The 23542-nt window shown below is 47.9% G+C and overlaps 1 protein-coding gene across 1 annotated transcript in view; it reads left to right on the top strand.

Annotated features, from left to right (window-relative positions):
- LOC139263178 (pleckstrin homology domain-containing family G member 3-like) overlaps positions 1-23542 on the top strand; it is a 221497-nt gene that overhangs the window by 163123 nt on the left and 34832 nt on the right. The window contains exons 5-11 of the mRNA XM_070878852.1: positions 763-863; positions 6955-7024; positions 8787-8833; positions 10632-10782; positions 12586-12717; positions 16038-16220; positions 17169-17261. Coding sequence (XP_070734953.1) covers positions 763-863; positions 6955-7024; positions 8787-8833; positions 10632-10782; positions 12586-12717; positions 16038-16220; positions 17169-17261 — 777 coding nt within the window. The remainder of the gene's footprint in view (positions 1-762; positions 864-6954; positions 7025-8786; positions 8834-10631; positions 10783-12585; positions 12718-16037; positions 16221-17168; positions 17262-23542) is intronic.

Here is a 23542-nt window from a genome sequence, read left to right as displayed (position 1 = left end):
TAATCATAAGATGGATGCTGAGCCAAAGAAGTAAATGTTAGGAGGGTTGATGAAAGCTTAGTCAGAGGTAGGTTATAAGGAGTGCCTTAAAGGAGAAGAGAGAGGTTTAGGAAGGGAGTTCCAGAGCTTGGGGCCTAGACAGTTGAAGGCACAAGAACCAATGGTGGGGCAAAGGAAGTGGGGGATGCATAAGAAGTCGGAGTTGGAGGAGATTAAAGAGGTGTAAGGAGGGGCAAGGTCATGGAGGGATTTGAAAACAAGGATGCGAATATTAAATTTGAGATGTTGCCATACTGGAAGCCAATGTAGTCCAGCGAGCACAGAGGTGAGGGTGATGGGACTCGGTGCGAGTTAGGATATGGGCAGCAGAGCTTTGGATGAGCTGGAGATTTCTGAGGATGCAGTTGGGAGGCTGGCCAGGGAAGCAGAGGAATAGTCGGGTCTGTAGGTAAGTAAGGCGCGGATGAGAGTTTGAACAGCAGACGGGCTGAGACGGGGCCGGAGGTGGTCGTTAGGCATACGTAGGCAGTCTTGGAGAGGATGTGGGGTCGGAGCTCAGCTCAGGGTCAAATAGGACGCCAAGGTTGCGAACCGTCTGGTTCACCTTCGGTCAGTGGCCAGGGAGCGAGGGAGATGGTATCAGTAGCTGGGGAACGGAGTTTGTGGCAGGGACAGCAGACAATTGCTGCTAATATTGACTCGGCAGCCTCCGGTTCAAAGGTTACGCATCTAACCTCTATCTTTCTCTTTTTCCCTTGCCAGGACTATCTCGGTTGCATTATTGATGCTGTGGATTTACCCATCAGACCTGAACATGTTTCAGCACTGTTCGGAAACATTGAGGATATCTACGAGTTTAACAGGTACAGGGAGGGACCTGGCTTCATCTTGTGTTTGTCATTTCACATTTATTCTCATCGCTGGTAGTTTTTTTCTGTTCTGTTTTTTTTTCTCTCCCCCTCCTTATTCTTCTCACTCCTTCAATCGTTTACCAGATCAATTCCTCTCTCATTCTTCGCTTGCTTTCTCTCTCTGCCACGTTAAGATTTAACAGAGGTGTTCAATATTATGAGGGGTTTTGATAGAGTAGATAGGGAGAAACCGTTTCCACTGGCAGGAGGGTCGGTAACCAGAGGACGCAGATTAAAAAGATCATTGGCAAAAGAACCAGGGGGAAGATGAGAATTTTTTTAAAGCAGAGAGTTGTTATGATCTGGAATGCACTGCCTGAAAGGGCGGTGGAAGCAGATTCAATAATAACTTTCAAAAGGGAATCGGATATATACTTAAAAGGAAAAAATTTGCAGATCTATGGGCAAAGAGAAGAGTGAGATTAATTTGACAGCTTTTTGAAAGAGCCGGCACAGGACGATGGGCTGAACAGCCGCCTCCTGTGCTGTGAGATGTTATTGATTCCTGTGTAGGTAAGCTGTCGCCCGCATGTAGTGTACCCAGCCTCTCAGAGTAGGGCCTTGTTCCAGCATTCAAGGGGTCTTGACACACATCTGTGAGAACAATATGCACTGTTTTTCTATGAAGTGAGAAATTGAATTTCACAAGGTTGGCATTACTCGTGAAATTACTCCATTTTTTCTCTTCCGATGACTGTAAACTCCATTTACCTGTTTTGTGCTCCTCTGATCGAGGCTTTCTGTGCAGCCTGATCATTAGGCCGGTTTCACAGAATGACCAACCCCATCCACCAGTAGTTTTTGAGGAGCGAAACACACAGGAAATATTTGGTTTTCGACTGTTGTGCGCAAGTTGGCTCGAGTTTTGTGTTTGCACCTGCATGACTCAGCTATTGCCTAATTGTACCTACTTTGCTGATGTGTGCAAAGCAATATTACATGTCCTGCCACAGTCCTGTTTATACCGAGCAAGAGAGCTGTTTTGATTCTGAGCTTGATTAATCAGGTCAGCGTTGCCATGACATTATTTTTAATGTGCAAGGAATTGTGGGTAAGTGTTTATATTGAGGACCCTAAGACACTGGATGGGTCAACATTAGATTCAAGATAACAAATATCCAAAGTATCAATGATGCAACCGAGATAGTCCTGGAAATACTCAGCCGGTCAGGCAGCATCTGTGGAGAGAGAAACAGAGTTAATGTTTCAGGTCGATGATGACCCTTCGTCAGAATTGGACTCCAAGACACTGGGTAGATTAATGTTAGAACATAAGAATTAGGAACAGGAGTAGGCCATCTAGCCCCTCGAGCCTGCTCCGCCATTCAACAAGATCATGGCTGATCTGGCCGTGGACTCGGCTCCACTTACCCGCCCGCTCCCCATAACCCTTAATTCCCTTATTGGTTAAAAATCTATCTATCTGTGATTTGAATACATTCAATGAGCTAGCCTCAACTGCTTCCTTGGGCAGAGAATTCCACAGATTCACAACCCTCTGGGAGAAGAAATTCCTTCTCAACTCGGTTTTAAATTGGCTCCCCCGTATTTTGAGGCTGTGCCCCCTAGTTCTAGTCTCCCCGACCAGTGGAAACAACCTCTCTGCCTCTATGTTGTCTATCCCTTTCATTATTTTAAATGTTTCTATAAGATCACCCCTCATCCTTCTGAACTCCAATGAGTAAAGACCCAGTCTACTCAATCTATCATCATAAGGTAACCCCCTCATCTCCGGAATCAGCCTAGTGCATCATCTCTGTACCCCCTCCAAAGCTAGTATATCCTTCCTTAAGTAAGGTGACCAAAACTGCATGCAGTACTCCAGGTGCGGCCTCACCAATACCCTGTACAGTTGCAGCAGGACCTCCCTGCTAAACCCTGTTCGACCCTGAGAAACTATGGCTGGAATTTTGCCAGCGCTCAGAGGGTAGGTTGGTTTGGAGGGAGGTCCATTGTCAAAATATTATATATTGACAGCGGGTGGGGAAGCTGCTGTTCACCCGCCTCCATGTCAGTTTCCCAAGTGCCAGGTCTGTTTGCGCTTTACAGACCCGACAACAAGCGACGGGCGAGCCAGCCAATTGACTTAGATAAGAGCTAGTTAAAAGGTATTTAAGCAGCATTTTACCATGCACTTGCCATTTTTCCAGCTTTTTGATGAGTTTCACAGCACTCGGGGATCACGTCAGGCAAGTAGGTTGCGTTTTCAATTACTTCCCATTCCTTTGAATGAGAGCTGCAAAAGTGATATAAAAGTTACCATTTCACAGCTGTTCACTTTCCAATGTTAAAAGCTGGAGCCTTCAGGATGTGGAATACACTTTTCAGCTTTAGGAAGGTTGGAAGTGTTTCAAAGTAAACTCTCTATCCACTGTCACCTCCTCTCTCACCATTGACAGATTGCTTCTGTCATCTCAACTTCAGCTGCCATCTATTCCAACGGCATCAGTGCCCTTGAAAAAATCTCACCTTAGTCCTCAGAATCCCACCACAATCAGCCCCAACACCAGCATCACCAGGCACACCAGCAGCACCACCAACAACATCAAGCTGCTCCGCAATCACCTGATTCTGCACAGGACACAGGGCATCAGCACCTGAGCACATTGCTGCCCGGGAGGCCAGGGATGGCCTCAGCATGACCACATTTACTTCACTTGACGCTGTACACCCTGACTGCCATATGATGCGCCAGATTGGCATCACCCCACACCAGCTCCATAAAGCATCCCTACACTGACCAAGCCATTCCTTTCACACTCATCAGCATTGCGGGGGGCATTGTTGTGTCTCACTATTCTCTACAACTCACTAAGCCACTTCCAAAGGTGCACACACATCTGTCCAAGAATGCAAAGTGTTGAAAATAAAGATTTCAATGTTTGGCAACACATCAACAGAAACTTTACATGAACATTGGCTAAAAGACCCAAGTGCCTACCCTTGTGTGTTGTTAGTTGGTGTGATTGGACAAGGATGAGGGTGAATGTTGAGGGGTGGCTAGTGAGGTGGGGAAGTGATAATGTAGATAGAGGGATGGGTGGAGGTGCAAGGTAAGTTGGTGTGAGTAAGGATGTGCAGGAGTGGGGTAGGCAAGACAGAGTGATGGGGATGTGATAAAAGACACAGCAGAATGAGGTATAGTGTGGCTTTGCAGTAACGTTTTGTGATCTTCTGAGATCATTGAAAGGTTTGCGCCACTGCAGCCAGGCCCTCTTGACCACATCCCTGCTTGTGCCATCCTGTGCAATGCACAACCAGGCTGTGTTGGTCTCCTGGGGAGGTCCCTTCCGTCCATTGGAAGGGAAGAGAACCTCCCTGCAAGCTGTGACTCCCTCTATAAGCATCTGGAGGGAGTCATGGGAGAGCCTGGGTGCAGCCATGCACCTCTGTGCAGTGCTTGGCAGTGTTAGCATCACCTCAATGCTGTAGAACACTGGCAGCACAACTGTCATTCAATTTGTGCATGGTCCCTTTAAGAAAACCGGCTGATGACGTGTCATCAAATGACATTATCAGACCTGCTTCCTTTTAATTGGCCGGGAACCTCGCAGTCGGGCTTAACAAGCCCCATCAACGGAAGATTTTTCTCCCACAGGGCGCGATGGAGCCAGGTGCGGGGTCGCAGTCTGCCACCTACCTCGTCCGCACTGGCCGTGCCTTGATTGGTGAAATTGCGGCCTGGGCGTGTCTATGTCAGACCCTGAGACACCGGGTGTTAATGTCAGACCCTGAGACACCGGGTGTTAATGTCAGACCCTGAGACACCGGGTGTGTCAGTGTCTGACCCTGAGGCACTGGGTGTGTCAGTGTCTGACCCTGAGGCACTGGGTGTGTCGGTGTGTGACCCTGAGGCACTGGGTGTGTCAGTGTGTGACCCTGAGGCACTGGGTGTGTCGGTGTGTGACCCTGAGGCACTGGGTGTGTCGGTGTGTGACCCTGAGGCACTGGGTGTGTCAGTGTGTGACCCTGAGGCACTGGGTGTGTCGGTGTGTGACCCTGAGGCACTGGGTGTGTCGGTGTGTGACCCTGAGGCACTGGGTGTGTCGGTGTGTGACCCTGAGGCACTGGGTGTGTCAGTGTGTGACCCTGAGGCACTGGGTGTGTCGGTGTGTGACCCTGAGGCACTGGGTGTGTCAGTGTGTGACCCTGAGGCACTGGGTGTGTCAGTGTGTGACCCTGAGGCACTGGGTGTGTCAGTGTGTGACCCTGAGGCACTGGCCGCAGGTCTGGTTACATTCACCTCCATCCCCGACCCTTTCAGCCCCACCGCACTACTGAGCTATAGAGGGGAGCTGTGTTTACATGAACCTTGAGGCAGTGGATGGGGCACGTTTAAGTATCAGTAGTTTAACAGCGGTCCTGGTGGCTTGCTATTGATTGTAATCATTTGATGTCTGTGCTCTTTAGGTCACCCAATCTCACTACCGTATATTAATTTTTGCCTTCAGATAGGACTTTTTCCTCTTCTGGAGGTGAGTTGTGTACATGACCCTGGATTTTTCCTCGTTTCGTTCTTCCCTCCCATCCCCCACTCCTGTGTGCATCTGCATGTGCGTGTTGATCTGCGTGTGCTTGCATGTGACTGTGTGTGTGGGTCTCTTTCCATGCATGTGTACAGGAGCAGTGCTGGCTCAGCATCTGCCCCGCTCTCTCATCTGCTCACCTCCCTCATTCTCTTGATCTCCTCAAGTGATGTGCTGAAGCAAGTGAAAGAAGTGCCAATGTCAGTGAAGGGCCGTGATCCGTGCCTTTCCATGTTTGTTTGTGTGAGGGATGTGAGAGACAGTGGTGGAATTGTCCCCAGGCATCACTGGAAAACAGTGAGTGGCTGATTGGCTTCCAGTCCGCCAATGTCTCATTTTAAATTCTCATCCTCATGCTTAATTCCCTCATTGGCCTCGCCCCTCCCTAGCTCTATGATCTCCTCCAATCCCACAAACCTCCGAGAATTCTGCGTTCCTCTGACTTTGGTGTCTTCTGGATTCCCCACTGCCTACGCCCCAATGTTGGTGGCTGTATCTTCAGCTGTATCATTGGAATTAGCCAAGACATAGTAATGATTTGGTGAAAAGGTTTTGATGTGTTATTGCCTGATATTCATTTTCATTCTCTCTTATCTCTCCTACAAAACGGACTGTCACTGCACAGTGCTACACTGGAATAGGTTGTCACTGTACAGTGTTACACACTGGAATAGATTGTCACTGTACAGTGCTGCACTGGAATAGATTGTCACTGTACAGTGTTACACACTGGAATAGACTGGTGTAAATCTTGCCTTTGTGAGATTGTACAAAGTGGGTCACATTGACTAGAAATAAGTATTGAGAGCCATGTAAACCTGCCACTCGCACAAAGTCAAAATCTACCCCAAGGTGTCTGATGTTCCAAGTTGAAATGGATGCAAATGGTTTGCCATGCAAGCCCTATATATACTCGTCTAGATCATCATACCATTTTCATATTTCCTCTCCAGGTAAATATATGCAAATTCATCAGAGACATAATAATGATTGGATTTATTTTGATGTCATTGCCTAAAATTCATATTCTTTCTCTCCCTCTGTCCTTTGCTTTTCCTCTGTTTCCCATCCATTTCCTCTCCTATCTCCTTCATTTTGTCTGCATCTCCCTTTTTCTACCCTTCTTCTACCCGATTTCTTTCTCTGCTCCTGCCTCTCAATCCCCATCTCCTGTTGAGCCCTATTCTGTCCTGCTCTCCCTCTCTCCCCATGTATCGCCCCTTTCTGTCACCTTCTCTCCCCGTCTTTCCCTTTCATTCCCACCCGTCTCTCCCTTATTTTTAACTTTCTCCTTCTCCTTTTCCCCCCTCTCCCCTGTCCCTTCCTCTTTTTCTCTCCCCCACCGTCCCTTCCTCTCTCTCTCTCTCTCTTCCCCCCCGTCCCTTCCTCCCTCCCTCTCTCTCTCTTCCCTCCCCCCCGTCCCTTCCTCCCTCCCTCTCTCTTCCCTCCCCCCCCTCCCGTTCCTCTCTCTCTCTCTCTCTCTCTCTCTCTTTTTTTTTTGCTCCCTCGCTTCACAGTGACCTGCTCCTAGACCTTGACAGCTGTCACCATAACCCCGTTGCCATTGCCAGATGCTTTGTGGACAAGGTGGGTCACATTTTAACACGTGCACTGTATACTACCATTCTTGTACTCCAGGGAGTGACGTGAGCCCACGGCATGTGACTGATGTGACACCTACCAGCTGGTTTACCTGAAAGTACTGTGTGCTGTTTTGCTTGAAGCTGCTGTTGCACACTGAGCACGTCCCAGTTAAACAGGACAGTGAGGAGGCGTGTGTAGTGGGTCTAATGGGCTCCACCACTCCTGCTTGGGGGGAGCATCTGTCTCGAGGGACATGTACTGTCAGGGCGCACACAGCCTGTTACAGACTGCTGTTGTCTGGGCTCCCTTACCATGCCGACACTTGCTGTGATGGTCCTCCTAAGGAGGAGGTTCCCCTCACTGATGCAGAGCTCATCAACTGACTCTCGATGCCCACTGGAATGTTGGGTTGACTGTGGAATAGAAACAGTAAATGCTGGAAATACTCAGCAGGTCAGGCAGCATCTCTGTAGAGAGAAACCGAGTTAACGTTTCAGGTCAATGGCCTGAGTGCTAATTCTGTTTTCTTTTGCCTCTCAAGAGATTACATGGCTGTGGGGGGGGGGGGGGCGTTGCTGGTGGTGTGGTGGGGTGGGGTGGGGGGGGGGGGTGATGGGGTGGCTGATGGGGGGAGGTAGGTGTGTTTGCCACGATGGTGCAGCCATCATGGAGTGGGGCAGGCTTGATGGAGCCCGTCAGTTTTGTCTGTTCGTACGTTTTATGTTTCAAATTATTCATGCAACGCATCCCAAAATGTTATTTTCTGAAAGAAACCTATCTAATGGCCCTCAATTGGTCTGAGGTGCTCCTGGGCGAGGGCTGGGAGTCCAGAACCTGAGCATGTGCTGCATGTTTGGTTGAGCAGTGCTGTGCTCGGCTATGATGCCCCCTCCCACAGTCGAGCAGCCTGCTGCCATTTGAGCCAGCCCCCACCGTGGGGGGGGTTGTAACATGGGAGGGGTTCACCTGTTAAGATTCCGTAGGGGCCAAAATTAAGCCCTGCCCCAAATGCGCACTGACTGTTTTTTTAATGGTTTTCTCTGCCCTAATCCAGGTCGCAGCAATGTTTTTTCCAGTGGGGTGCTGTCCCAGTGGGGTGCTGTCCCAGTGGGTGCAGGGCGAAAGTGGCTTCGGTCGAGTCGGCCGCCCCTCCCAGTCAGTTAAAGGGGAGACCCTTCAGTTAAAGGGGAGAGCTGCTGCAAACTCTGCATGGGGTTTAATTAGGTCCACTGGGCCACCAGGGAGGGTTTTGGCTGGGCCAGCGGCCTGGCACCCAAGAGCGGGGTGCCGGATTGCCTGTTTGCAACCTGGCCAAACCCGTGGCCACCATTGTCGGGCCGACCTGGCAGTCGGCCGACAAATAAAATAAAATGGCGACCGCGACAGTGTACCCTCCCCTTTAAGGGCGGACGCGCCGCCCAGCCACACACAGTTTCCCACCGGGAAAAGCTGTTGGGGGGCCTTGAACGGCGGCTGATCCGCTCCTGCGGGGCAATTTCCCGCGCGGGGTGGGAAGTGGTTCGCCGCCGGGGGGGGGGGGGTCAGTGTGTGCCCGATGGGGTGGGAGCATGTGCGGGCGGTAGTGATTACCGCTGCAAAACCCAGGTAGAGCAATTTTTAAAAATGGTCCTTACTCCGCACAGACTAGGCGGATAGTTATTAGAGGCCTCAAAGAGGCGGTTACGGCTCTTAAAGAAAGGGGCAATTTCGGCCCAAATAGTTCACACCCCAGGCAAGTCACAGACTCTTCTATTCCCTCTTGCAGAGTCAGGATTTCGATATCTACACCCAGTACTGTACCAACTACCCCAAGTAAGTAGATCATCTTCTATTCAAGTTATCTTATTTGCTTACCGATTTAGCAATGCACCTAGTAAGGTTGAGCACAAGGGGACCATTCTTCAATAATTGATCAGTGGCTCTCCTATTCTGTACACAAAGGCAGACACAGTCACTAGTAATGGTGTCCTCAATGGCTCAAATCACAGACGCAGCATATTCAGCCCAACACGTCTATGCTGATGTTGATAAGCCGCCTTTGAGTGTCAGCTGTGGCTCAGTGGATAACAACCTTGCCTCCGAGTCAGAAGGTCGTGGGTTCAAGTCCCACTCCAGGAACTTGAGCACATAATCTAGACTAATACACCCAGTGCAGTACTTAGGGAGTGCTATGCTGTCGGAGGTGCTGTCTTTCAGATGAGTCGTTAAACTAAGGCCACGTCTGCCCCCTAAGAGAAACAATGTTTAATGATTAACCTTCTCTGCTCCAAGATACATCATCTCAGATTCTCTAGTCTCTCCATATAACTGAAGTTCCTCATCCCTGGTATTCTAGTAAATCTTCTCTGCAACTTTTCCAAGGCCTTGGCATCCTTCATAAAGTGTGGTACCCAGAATTGGACAAAATATTCCAACTGATGCTTAATCATTAAAGGTTTAGCATAACTTCCTTGCTTTTGTACTCTCTGCCTCTAATTATAAAGCCAAAGATCCGGTGTTCTTTTTCAACAGTTTTATCAACTTGTCCTGCCACCTTCAAAGATTTGTGGCCTCCCACCTTCCCCCTCCATAAACGTGAGCTCATCCAAAACTCTGCTGCCCGTATCCTAACTCGCACCAATCCTGTGCTGGCTAACCTACATTGGCTCACGATTTTAAAATTCTCATCCTCATGTTCAAATCCCTCCATGGCCTCGCCCCTTCCTATCTCCGTAACCTCCTCCAGCCCCACAACATTGCTCCATCATTGGCGGCCGTGCATTCAGCGGTCTCAGCCTGAAATTCCCTCCCTAACCCTCTCCACCTCTCTTTCCTCCTTAAAGACACTCCTTAAAATCTACCCCTTTGACCAAGCCTGCCCTGATATCTCCTTGTGTGATTCGATGTCAAATTTTGTTTGATAATTCTCCTGTGAAGTGTCTTAGGATGTATTACTATGTTAAAGGTGCTATATAAATGCAATTGTATATTGGTTGTGAACCCCTACGTCTTTTTGATCCTGCACCCTCTTAAAAATTGTTCCACTTGGTTTATATTACTAGAATGGCACCAGGGATGAGGGACTTCAGTTTTGTTGAGAGACTTGAGAAGCTGGGATTGTTCTGCTTAGAGTAGAGAAGGTGAAGGGAAGATTTGATAGAGGTGCTCAAAATTATGAGTAGTAAGTAAAGAGAAACTGTTCTCGCCGGCAGGAGGGTCGATAAACCGAGGACACAGATTTAAGATAATTGGCAAAGCAAACAGTGACGAGATGAGAATTTTTTTTACGCAACGAGTCATGATGATCTGGACTGCATTGCCTGAAATTGTGGTGGAAGCATTTCAATAGTAACTTTCTAAAGGGAATTGGATATATACCTGAGAATTTTCAGAGCTGTGGAGAAAGCAGAGAATATTTGGATAGTTCTTCCAAAGAACCAGTATCAACATGATGGGCTGAATGGCCCTCTTCTGTGCTGTATGATTCTATGATTCACACTGCACTCCATTAGATTGCATCTGTGCGATTCACCAGTCTATCTGTGTCCTCCTGAAGTCTCCTCGCTGTTCGCTCCATTTCCTCACTCCTCACTTGAAGCGTCTCTTCCTCGTCTCCTTTTACCTCCTGCAGCTCTGTGGCGGCGCTGACCGAATGCATGAGGAACAAGTACCTGGCCAAATTCTTCAGGGAGCGTCAGTCGACTCTGAAGCGCTACCTCCCCCTGGGCTCCTACCTGCTGAAACCAGTTCAACGGATCCTCAAGTACCATCTCCTGTTGCAGGTAAGAGGGCTGTCCACAGGTGGGCACAGGGCGAAGGGCCAAACCCAGTTATTCAGTTATATCGGGATGTGCCCAGGACAGCAGGCCTGGCACTCTGTGTACGCCCTCAATTTGGTGTCAGGATAAAACAATATTGTTCAGCTTATTCCCTTTCCTCAAGGTGTCGCCGTGGCTCAGTCGGTAGCACTCTCACCTCTGAGTCAGAAGGTCGTGGGTTCAAGCCCCACTTCAGAGACTTGAGCAGATAATCCAGGCTGACACTCCCAGTGCACTACTGAAGGACACTGTTGGCGGTGCCGTCTTTCGGATGAGCTGTTAAATTGAGGCCCCTCTTCACTCTCGAGGAAGAGCAGGGGAGTTCTCCCTGGTGTCCTGGCCAATATTTATCTCTCAACCAGCACGACTAAAACAGTTGCTGTTAGTGGGACCTTGCTGTGCGCTAATTGGCTGCTGCGTTTCCTACATTACAACAGTGACTACGTTTCAAAAAGTACATTATTGGCTATAAAGCACTTTGGGATGTCCGGAGGTCATGAAAGGCGCTATATAAATGCAAGTTTTTTTTCTCCTGAAAGTATGGGATTCCTTACTAGAGTGTCACAGATATCTCACCACTTTGTGGGGTTATTTGACCAGGTGGGCCCTACAGTAGATTCCTCTTGCCTTCTTGCCCCAATTTCCACGCCGATAGATGTTCCATTAGGAGGCAGCAGTTAACCATCAGGAACGCTTTCCGATTCTCCTTCTCCTCCCCCCCGCGCCAGGGATAACTTTGGCATTCTGTTTTGAAGCTGGCTCACTCTGCACAGGTCAACGGGTGTACAGCCGTCCAGAGAACGTGAGTTCAAATCCCACCGCGGCATTTTGAGAATTTGAATTCAGTTTTTTTTTTAAAAACACAATCTGAAAATAAAAAGCTGGTCTCCGTAAAAGTGGCCATGCAGCTGTTGCAACATCTTAAAAACTCAACGGGATCACGAACACCCTTTAGAGAACAAAATCTGCCGTCCTTACCCGGTCTGACCTATATGTGACTCCAGTCCCAGGCCTATGAAGTGGGCCTAGCAGTTGTATCGAAATCTGCTGTGATTCAAGAAGAAGGCCCACTACAACCTTTTCAGGGAAACTAGGGATAACTGCAACAATAAATACTGACGCCCACATCCTGAGAATGAATGTCAAATGAAGTCCATTTGATTGAGTACATTTGATACTGTGTGGTCCCATTAACCAACTAAGCAGAATTGATGCTTTACCCACCTCGTCAATTTGGGGCCCAGTCCCTAGTGACTAGTGATGGATTACTGATGTGTAGGTGAATGAGTGAAGGATATATTGGCCTTGGAGGGAGTGCAGCACAAATTCACCGGCATTATACCGGGGCTAAAAAGGTTAAATTATAAGGACAGGCTGCATAGACAAGACTTGAGGACAGAAGATTAAGGGGTGATATAATTGGGGTGTTTAAGATTAAATATTCGATAGGGTAAGTACAGAGAAACTATTTCCTCTGGTGGGAGAGTACAGAACAAGGGGGCAGGATCAAAGCTAGACTGTTCCGGGGTAATGTTCAGAAGCCCTTCTTCACACAATCTGGAACTCTCTCCCCCAAAAGGCTGTGGGGGACAATTGGAGCTTTGAAGAGTGAGATCTAGAGGTTTTTGTTGGGTAAGGGTGTCGAGGGATATGGAAGCAAAGTTGGGTAAATGGAGTAAAGAATACAGATGGTGGAGCTGGCTCGAGGAGCGGACTGGCCTCCTCCTGCTCATAATGTACCTATATTCCTATCTGTACCCCTTGCAGGAAATAGCGAAGCACTTTGATGCCAGCCAGGAGGGCTATGAGGTCATTGAAGAAGCGATAGACACCATGACCGGGGTGGCCTGGTACATCAACGATATGAAGAGGAAACATGAACATGCTATTCGGCTACAGGTATCGAAACAGCTCGGCATACGGGCGTCCCTGCAAGCAATCCCAGAGTCCACGCATCCCTCACACTGTCACTCAGTAACCCCTCCCCCAGCATCCTGTATCGCTGATTGTATCTCTACTGATGTTAATCCAGCTCCCTCACACTGTCACTCAGTAACCCCTCCCCCAGCACCCTGTGTTACTGACTGTATCTCTACTGATGTTAATCCAACTCCCTCACACTGTCACTCCATAACCCCTCCCCTAGCACCCTGTGTTACTGACTGTATCTCGACTGATGTTAATCCAGCTCCCTCACAGTCACTTAGTAAGAATATAAGAAATAGGAGTTGGAGTAGGCCCCTCGAGCCTACTCTACCATTTAATAAGATCATGGCTGATCTGATCATGGACTCAGCTCCACTTCCCTTCCCACTCCTCATAACCCTTTATTCCCTTGGCGCTCAAAAATCTGTCTATCTCCGCCTTAAATATATTCAATGACTCAGCCTCCACAGCTCTCTGGGGCAGAGAATTCCACAGATTTACAAACCTCAGAGAAGAAATTCCTCCTCATAGTTTTAAATGGGCGACCCCTTATTCTGAGACTATGCCCTTAGCTTTAGTTTCCCCTATCAGTGGAACTATCCTCTCTTGCATCCACCTTGTCAAGCCCCCTCATTATCTTATATGTTTCGATAAGATCACCTCTCATTCTTCTGAATTCCAATGAGTATAAGCCCAACCTACTCAACCTATCTCCATAAGGCAACCCTCTCATCTCCAGAATCAACCGAGTGAACCTTCTCTGAACTGCCTCCAATTCAAGTATATCCTTCCTTAAATACGGAGACCAAAACTGTACACAGTACTCTAGGTATGCCCTCACCAATACCCTGTACAGTTGTAGCAGGACTGCTCTGCTTTTATACATTATCCCCCTTGCAATAAAGGCCAACATTCCATTTGCCTTCCTGATTACTTGTTGTACCTGCATACTAACTTTTTGTGTTTCATGCACAAGGTCCCCCAGGTCCCTCTGTACTGCAGCATTTTGTAATTTTTCTCCATTTAAATTATAATTTACTTTTCTATTTTTTCTGTCAAAGTGGATACCCTCACATTTTCCAACATTATACTCCATCTGCCAAATTTTTGCCCATCCTCTTAGCCTGTCTATATCTCTTTGCAGATTTTTTGTGTCCTCACAATTTGCTTTCCCACCTATCTTTGTATCATCAGCAAACTTAGCTACATTACACTTGGTCCCTTCATCCAAGTCATTAATATAGTTTGTAAGTAGTTGAGGCCCCAGCACCGATCCCTGCAGCACCCCACGAGTTAATGTTTCCAACTGGAAAATGACCCATTTAACCCGATTCCCTGTTTTCTGTTAGTTAGCCAATCCTCTGTCCATGTTGATATATTCCCCCCACCCCTGTGAACTTTTATCTTGTGCAGTAACCTTTTATGTGGCACCTTACCAAATGCCTCCTGGAAATCTAAATACACCACATCCACTGGTTCCCCCTTTCCACCCTGCTCATTACATCCTCAAAGAACTCCAGCAAATTTGTCAAACATGATTTCCCTTTCATAAAACCGTGCTGACTCTGTTTGATTGAATCATGCTTTTCCAAATGTCCCGGTACTGCTTCCTTAATGATGGACTCCAGCATTTTCCCGGCAGGTGTTAGGCTAACTTGTCTATAGTTTCCTGCTGTCTGTCTGCCTCCTTTTTTAAATAGGGGCGTTACAGCACCCCCTCCCCAGCAACCTGTGCTACTGACTATATCTCTGTTGATGTTAATCCAGCTTCCTTACACTGTCACTCAGTAACCCCTCCCCCAGCACCCTGTGTTACTGACCGTATCTCTACTGATGTTAATCCAGCTCCCTCACACTGTCACTCAGTAACCCCTCCCCCAGCACCCAGTGTTACTGACTGTATCTCGACTGATGTTAATCCAGCTCCCTCACTCTGTCACTCACGATAGGGGAGGGGATGGGGGCTTAGGAGGAGGGGGTGGAGGATAGGAAGAGGAGGGTGTGGCAGGGAAGGGGTGAGGTGTAGACTATGGGGGAGGGATGGGGTGAGGGTATGAGAGAGTGAAGTGGGTGAGGGGTAGACTATGGGGAGGAAGTGTGTGGGAAGCCGATGAAGGGTAGAAGGAATGGGTGAGGAGAGGGTGTGGGGGAGGGAAGTCAGTGAGGGGTAGACGGTATGGGGGAATAGATGAGGGGTAGATGGTGTGGGGGAGCGGGTGTGGGAGGGGAGGGGGTGTGGGGAGGGAAGGGAGTGTGGGGTAGATGGTATGAGGGAGGGAAGGGGGTGTGGGGTAGACTGTTTGGGGAGAGAAGGGGGTTTGGGGTAGACAGTATGGGGGAATAGATGAGGGGTAGATGGTGTGGGGTTGACAGTATGAGGGAGGGAAGGGGGTGTGGGGTTGACGGTATGAGGGAGGGAAGGGGGTGTGGGGTTGACGGTATGGGGAGGGAAGGGGGTGTGGGGTAGACGGTATGAGGGAGGGAAGGGGGTGAGGGGTTGACGGTATGAGGGAGGGAAGGGAGTGAGGGGTTGACGGTATGGGGAGGGAAGGGGGTGAGGGGTTGACAGTATGAGGGAGGGAAGGGGGTGTGGGGTTGACAGTATGGGGAGGGAAGGGGGTGAGGGGTTGACAGTATGAGGGAGGGAAGGGGGTGTGGGGTTGACAGTATGGGGAGGGAAGGGGGTGAGGGGTTGACAGTATGAGGGAGGGAAGGGGGTGTGGGGTTGACGGTATGAGGGAGGGAAGGGGGTGAGTGGTTGACGGTATGGGGAGGGAAGGGGATGAGGGGTTGACGGTATGAGGGAGGGAAGGGGGTGAGGGGTTGACGGTATGGGGAGGGAAGGGGGTGAGGGGTTGACAGTATGGGGAGGGAAGGGGGTGTGGGGTTGACGGTATGAGGGAGGGAAGGGGGTGTGGGGTTGACGGTATGGGGAGGGAAGGGGGTGAGGGGTTGACAGTATGAGGGAGGGAAGGGGGTGAGGGGTTGACAGTATGAGGGAGGGAAGGGGGTGTGGGGTTGACAGTATGGGGAGGGAAGGGGGTGAGGGGTTGACAGTATGAGGGAGGGAAGGGGGTGTGGGGTTGACAGTATGGGGAGGGAAGGGGGTGAGGGGTTGACAGTATGAGGGAGGGAAGGGGGTGTGGGGTTGACGGTATGGGGAGGGTAGGGGGTGAGGGGTTGACGCTATGGGGGAGGCAATGCATACCTCAGGCAGGCCTTGCTATTAGATATGTTCTGTTTGTGTGTTGGAAATTTGAGGAGAGGCTGATATTTGAATTTGGCCTTCCCAGGAGGTGCAGAGCCTGCTGATAAACTGGAACGGGCCGGACCTGACAACGTACGGAGAGCTGGTCCTGGAAGGAACCTTCCGGATTCACCGGGCCAAAAACGAACGCACTTTATTCCTGTTTGACAAGGTTCTGCTGCTGGCCAAGAAAAGAGGGGAACACTTCATCTACAAGACCCACATCATGGTACCTGACGCGAGTCAACCCCTTCACAGATTAATGCATGGAATTAAATACACCTCAAAATACACATAGAGAATAATGGATACCAGGAGTGAGTTACAGGCTGCAATCTAATCAAGGGTTCAGATGGTTTATATGTAGAATAATGAAACTCTTTTTGGAGTTTATCTGCAAAACAAAACACATTAAACTGTGCCACCCGACCTGGGTGACACACCAGACATTTACAAGGCCCTTTTTTTCCTTTTTTTGTTTTTTTTTGTTTTTCTTTCTCTCTTTTTTTTTTTGGTTTTTTTTTTGGGCACTAAAATCACAATTTTTCCCCAGTGCCCCCTATAAAAGGGAAGGGGACACTAAAAACACCGGCAATTAAAACAAATTAAACTTTAAAACATAAAATCAAATTAAAATTTGGTTGCCGGGCGTGATGATGCACTCCAGTCCCTCCGGTGCCCACCTCTCGCGGAAGGCCGCGAGCGTACCGGTGGACACCGCGTGCTCCATCTCCAAGGACACCCTGGACCGGATGTAAGAGCGGAAGAGAGGCAGGCAGTCAGGTTGAACGACTCCCTCGACCGCCCGCTGCCTGGACCGGCTGATGGCACCCTTGGCCGTGCCCAGGAGCAGTCCTACGAGGAGGCCTTCGGACCTACCCGCTCCTGGGAGTGAGTTACAGGCTGGAATCTAATTGCATGGTTGGTATGTGGAATGTTGGATACTCAGGAACTATATATGAAGAATCACTTGCTATTGTTGCTGTGCAGTGCAGCCCAGGGGCCCCAGTATTATACCCTGCTCTAGCTCATGTAGCTACCGACTGTTCGACAGAACGTGGCCTAGACCGGTGCAGGAGTTCAGTAAGGCCAGCTTATGTTATGAAGGAAATTGATTGTCCAGTTTGGAATGTAATGGATTTCTCTCTCTCTCTCTCTCTCTCTCTCTCTCTAACAGTGCTCCGCACTGATGCTCATCGAGAGCACAAGGGACTCTCTCTGCTTCGGACTGTCCCACTACAAGAACCCAAAGCAGCAGCACACTGTCCAGGTACGAGAACAGCATTGCTTTAAAGAACCATGGTACCACACAGAGACTTTCTCCTCCCCCCCACCCGCCCAACACACTGGTGTGATTGTCGTTGAAATTGCCCCCAGTCATTTCCTGTCAATAGATGGTGGAGGTAGTCGTTGCCACTCTGTGCCAGTTCACTGGGTGCCAAGTCTGGTCTGCTTTTTTCCCCTCTTTCTTATAATGTTTCCTCATTATTGGCATCAATAGCCATAAAAAAACATTTTTGAAGCTTCCCCAAGGGCAGAATTTTTTCCAAGAGCTTTAGTTATATTTTGTACACTGTTCTAAAAAATTAAATTCACTATTTGCTTTGGGCCAGCCTCTCTTCCATAGAGGATAGAGCAGGTAATGCAGTGCCAGGCATTAACCAGACCAGGCAGTGCTGGGGCGACAAGGTCAATTATGAGGACAGGTTTGGGTATAAAGATTAAAGGGGGATCTAATTGGGGTGTGAATTTGATACGGTGGATAGGGACAGACTATTTCCTCTGGTGGGGAAGTCCAGAACAAGGGGGGTAATCTTAAAATTAGAGCTAGGCCGTTCAGGGGAGATGTCAGGAAGCACAAAAGAACATAACATAAGAACATAAGAATTAGGAACAGGAGTAGACCATCTAGCCCCTCGAGCCTGCTCCGCCATTCAACAAGATCATGGCTGATCTGGCCGTGGACTCAGCTCCACTTACCCGCCCGCTCCCCGTAACCCTTAATTCCCTTAATTCCCTTATTGGTTAAAAATCTATCTATCTGTGATTTGAATTCAATGAGCTAGCCTCAACTGCTTCCTTGGGCAGAGAATTCCACAGATTCACAACCCTCTGGGAGAAGAAATTCCTTCTCAACTCGGTTTTAAATTGGCTCCCCCGTATTTTGAGGCTGTGCCCCCTAGTTCTAGACTCCCCGACCAGTGGAAACAACCTCTCTGCCTCTATCTTGTCTATCCCTTTCATTATTTTAAATGTTTCTATAAGATCACCCCTCATCCTTCTGAACTCCAACGAGTAAAGATCCAGTCTACTCAATCTATCATCATAAGGTAACCCCCTCATCTCCGGAATCAGCCGAGTGAATCGTCTCTGTACCCCCTCCAAAGCCAGTATATCCTTAAGTAAGGTGACCAAAACTGCACGCAGTACTCCAGGTGTGGCCTTACCAATACCCTATACAGTTGCAGCAGGACCTCCCTGCTTTTGTACTCCATCCCTCTCGCAATGAAGGCCAACATTCCATTCGCCTTCCTGATTACCTGCTGCACCTGCAAACTAACTTTTTGGGATTCATGCACAAGGACTCCCAGGTCCCTTTGCACCTCAGCATGTTGTAATTTCTCCCCATTCAAATAATATTCCCTTTTACTGTTTTTTTTTTCCCCCCCAAGGTGGATGACCTCACACTTTCCGACATTGTATTCCATCTGCCAAACCTTAGCCCATTCGCTTAACCTATCCAAATCTCTTTGCAGCCTCTCTGTGTCCTCTACACAACCCGCTTTCCCACTAATCTTTGTGTCATCTGCAAATTTTGTTACACTACACTCTGTCCCCTCTTCCAGGTCATCTATGTATACTGTAAACAATTGTGGTCCCAGCACCGATCCCTGTGGCACACCACTAAGCACCGATTTCCAACCCGAAAAGGACCCATTTATCCCGACTCTGCTTTCTGCTCGCCAGCCAATTCTCTATCCTTGCTAATACATTTCCTCTGACTCCGCGTACCTCTATCTTCTGCAGTAACCTTTTGTGTGGCACCTTATCGAATGCCTTTTGGAAATCTAAATACACCACATCCATCGGTACACCTCTCTCCACCATGCTCGTTATATCAAAGAATTCCAGTAAATTAGTTAAACATGATTTCTCCTTCATGAATCCATGCTGATTGCACTATTCCTATCTAAATGTTCCGCTATTTCTTCCTTAATGATAGTTTCAAGCATTTTCCCCACTACAGATGTTAAACGAACCGGCCTATAGTTACCTGCCTTTTGTCTGCTCCCTTTTTTAAACAGAGGTGTTACATTAGCTGCTTTCCAATCCGCTGGTACCTCCCCAGAGTCCAGAGACTTTTGGTAGATTATAACAAATGCATCTGCTATAACTTCCGCCATCTCTTTTAATACCCTGGGATGCATTTCATCAGGACCAGGGGACTTGTCTACCTTGAGTCCCATTAGCCTGTCCAGCACTACCCCCCTAGTGATAGTGATTGTCTCAAGGTCCTCCCTTCCCACATTCCTGTGACCAGCAATTTCTGGCATGGTTTTTGTGTCTTCCACTGTGAAGACCGAAGCAAAATAATTGTTTAAGGTCTCAGCCATTTCCACATTTCCCATTATTAAATCCCCCTTCTCATCTTCTAAGGGACCAACATTTACTTTAGTCACTCTTTTCCGTTTTATATATCTGTAAAAGCTTTTACTATCTGTTTTTATGTTTTGTGCAAGTTTACCTTCGTAACCTATCTTTCCTTTCTTTATTGCTTTTTTAGTCATTCTTTGCTGTTGTTTAAAAATTTTCCCAATTTTCTAGTTTCCCACTAACCTTGGCCACCTTATACGCATTGGTCTTTGATTTGATACTCTCCTTTATTTCCTTGGTTATCCACGGCTGGTTATCCCTTCTCTTACCGCCCTTCTTTTTCACGAATATATTTTTGCTGCGCACTATGAAAGAGCTCCTTAAAAGTCCTCCACTGTGCCACCGTTTAGTCCTTGTTTCCAGTCTACTTTAGCCAACTCTGCCCTCATCCCACTGTAGTCCCCTTTGTTTAAGCATAGTATGCTCGTTTCTGACACAACTTCCTCACCCTCAATCTGTATTACAAATTCAACCATACTGTGATCACTCATTCCGAGAGGATCTTTTACCAGGAGATAGTTTATTTTTCCTGTCTCATTACACAGGACCAGATCTAAGATAGCTCGCTCCCTTATAGGTTCTGTAACATACTGTTCTAAGAAACAATCCCATATGCATTCTATGAATTCCTCCTCAAACTTACCCCGTGCGATTTGATTTGACCAATCGATACGTAGGTTAAAATCCCCCATGATTACTGCCGTTCCTTTTTCACATGCCTCCATTATTCCCTTGATTATTGCCCGCCCCACCGTGAAGTTATTATTTGGGGGCCTATAAACTACGCCCACCAGTGACTTTTTCCCCTTACTATGTCTAATCTCCACCCACAATGATTCAACATTTTGTTCATTAGAGCCAATATCGTCTCTCACAACTGCCCTGATATCATCCTTTATTAACAGAGCTCCTTTCCCTTCTTGTCTATCTTTCCGAATCGTCAGATACCCCTGTATGTTTAATTCCCAGTCTTGGCCACCCTACAACCATGTTTCTGTAATGGCCACACAAAGGGCAGTGTAAGTCTGGAACTCTCCCCCAACAGGCTGTCGGTGCTGGGGGTCAATTGCGCTTTCAAGATTGAGATTGAGAAGAGTTCATCATTACTAAACCGATTATCTGGTCACTATCTCATTGTGTGGCCTTACTGTGCGCAAATTGGTAATGCGTTTCCTACATTACAACAGTGACTACACTGCGAAAGGCACTGTATAAATGCAAGTTCTTTTTTTTAAAAAAAAAAAAAGAGTCCAACGAGCTCATCCCTGTTTGAGGGCCATCTCGGCTCACCAGTGCTATCCCCACAGTCGAATAGCTCAAAGGCCTTCTTTGGGTTGAGTTACCAGAAGTGCCCAAGGAACTGTTACCCCAGTAATAGGTCAAATCCTTCAAAACAACAAGGCCAGTGTGAGGGAGGGCGGCAGTTAATTCTGTGTCGGACTCTACCATTATTTACAGATTGTTTTTGACCACGGTCTCAGCATTCATTTTTCGGGATATCATCTTCGAAGTGCTGTTTTCGTAGTGAGAAATACATCACCACTCGAGGTCTTGACATTTACAAACCATCACCTGGGAAGGGGCTGCAGTCCACGTTCATCAGTTATACCGGGGTTTAAAAGGTTAAATCGACTGAGATCAGATGATGTTTCTTGGGTGAGGGTATCAAGGGCCATGGAACCAAGGTGGGTGAACGGAGTTGAGGTACAGGTGAAGCAGGCTGAATGGCCGCCTCCTGTTCCTATGTGCCAAGCTGACCGGGGAGTGCCAACCTAACCCATGCGAGGGTCAATCCTGAAGGTAGCCTAGCGACCTACCCCAAGCCTCGGCTGTAGAGGTGCGAGGTGCTAGGGTCTGTGTAAGAGCAGTGTGGCTCTTTTGAATTTCCCCACTCCCCTACCCCCCATCTATGTGGCCTTGCAACAAGAGCAGGTGAGATTGTGAACTCCTGGATGAGTAAGCACGCTCTCAGGTTCTCATCATACTGTTCTTGTGAGCCACCTTCCTTTCACCTGCTCCTTGGTGTTCCATGTGTCTCTGGACCCCCAATCATGACCTACTTTGCTTAAGATGTTGCCTACTCCAGGGTCTTGAGCACAAAAATATCCACGTTGACACTCCAGTGCAGTGCGGAGGGAGTGCTGCACTGTTGGAGGGGCGGTCTTTTGGATGAGACGTTAAACCGAGGTCCCAACTGCTCTCAAGTGGATGTAAAAGATCCCATGGCACTATTTCAAAGAAGAGCAGGGGAGTTATCCCTGCTGTCCTGGCCAATATTTATCCCTCAATCAACATAATGACCAGATAATCTGTTTTATTTGTTATCACATTGCTGTTTGTGGGAGCTTGCTGTGCGCAAATTGGCTGCCACGTTTCCCACACTCCAAAAGGACTTCATTGGCTGTAAAGCGCTTTGAGATGTCCGGTGGTCGTGAAAGGCGCTATATAAATCCAAGTCTTTCTTTTTTTTTCTTCTTATGTGCAGTTGAGGACCTCCAGCAATAAATAATTGGGACTGTGAGCGTGAACAAATAGTAACACTGCACAGGACAGTCCCGCATGCTGGTTTTCAGAGTGCAATGAGTGAAATAAATAATCTTCATTTATACAGTGCCCTTTACCACCTCAGGACGTCCCAAAACCAATTATGTTATTTACAGCCAATTATATTATTTTTGAAGTATAGTCACTGGTGTAATGTAGGCAGCCAATGTGTGCACAGCAAGCTCCCACAAAGAGCAATGAAATAACTCATAGAATCATAGAAACTTACAGCACAGAAGGAGGCCACTCGGCCCATTGTGTCTGTGCTGGCTCTGTGAAAGAGCAGTCAGGCTTAGTCACACATCCCTGCTTGTTGTCCGTAACCATTATTTATGGAATCTGCTTCCGCCACCTTTTCAGGCAGAGCATTCCAAATCCCGACAGCTCTTTTTTTATATATAAAGAAAACAATTTGCCTCATCTCCCCTCTCGATCTTTTGCCAATGATTTTAAATCTATGATCTCTGGTTATTGACCCACTCGCCAGAGGGAATAGTGTTTCTCTCTCTACTCTTGTCAAATGTGCTCATTATCTTGAAAACCTCTATTAGGTCATCTCATAACCTCCTCTGTTCCAAGGAGAACAGTCCTAACTTTTCCAACTTCTCCTTATAACTGAAATCCCTCATCCCTGGTAACATTCTGGTAAACCTCACCTGTGCCCTTTCTAAGGCCTTTACATCTTTCCTGATGCGGTGCCCCAAATTGTCCACTATACTCCAGTTGAGGCCGAACCAGGGATTTATACAGTTTGAGCATTATTTCTCTGCATTTATATTCTATTTTGCCGCTATTTATAAACCCAAGTAACCTATATGCTTTGTTAACCACCTTATCGACCTGCCCTGCACCTTTAAGGGTGTGTGTATCTGGACACCAGGGTCTCTCTGCTCAACTATACTTTGCAAAATCGTGCCATTTATACTACACTGTCGTTCCATATTAGTCCTCCAAAAGTACATTACTTCACATTTCTCTGCATTGAACTCCAGCTGCCAAGCTTCTGCCCTTTTCACGGTCCTGTCTATGTCATCCTGAAGTCTACAACTATCCTCATCACTATCTATCACGTTGCAACTGCAAACTTTATAATGCTGCTCCCTACTCCCAAGTCTAGGTCGTTGATAAAATTGGAAAGAGTAATGGACCCAAAACTGACCCTTGAGAACACCATTGCAAACCACCTCCAGATAATGTGTTTTTGTTACGTTGATTGAGGGATAAATATTGGCCAGGACACCGGGGATAACTCCCCTGCTCTTCAAAATAGTGCCATGGGATCTTTTACGTCCACCTGAGAGGGCAGACGGGGCCTTCATTGTCAGAGGTGCCGTCTTATCCGGAAGACTCCCT

The sequence above is a fragment of the Pristiophorus japonicus genome, chromosome 4 (genome assembly GCF_044704955.1).
Source record: "Pristiophorus japonicus isolate sPriJap1 chromosome 4, sPriJap1.hap1, whole genome shotgun sequence".
NCBI lineage: Eukaryota > Metazoa > Chordata > Chondrichthyes > Pristiophoridae > Pristiophorus > Pristiophorus japonicus.
The sequence above is the reverse complement of the archived record's forward strand: the minus strand, read 5'-3'. Positions and strand labels throughout refer to the sequence as shown.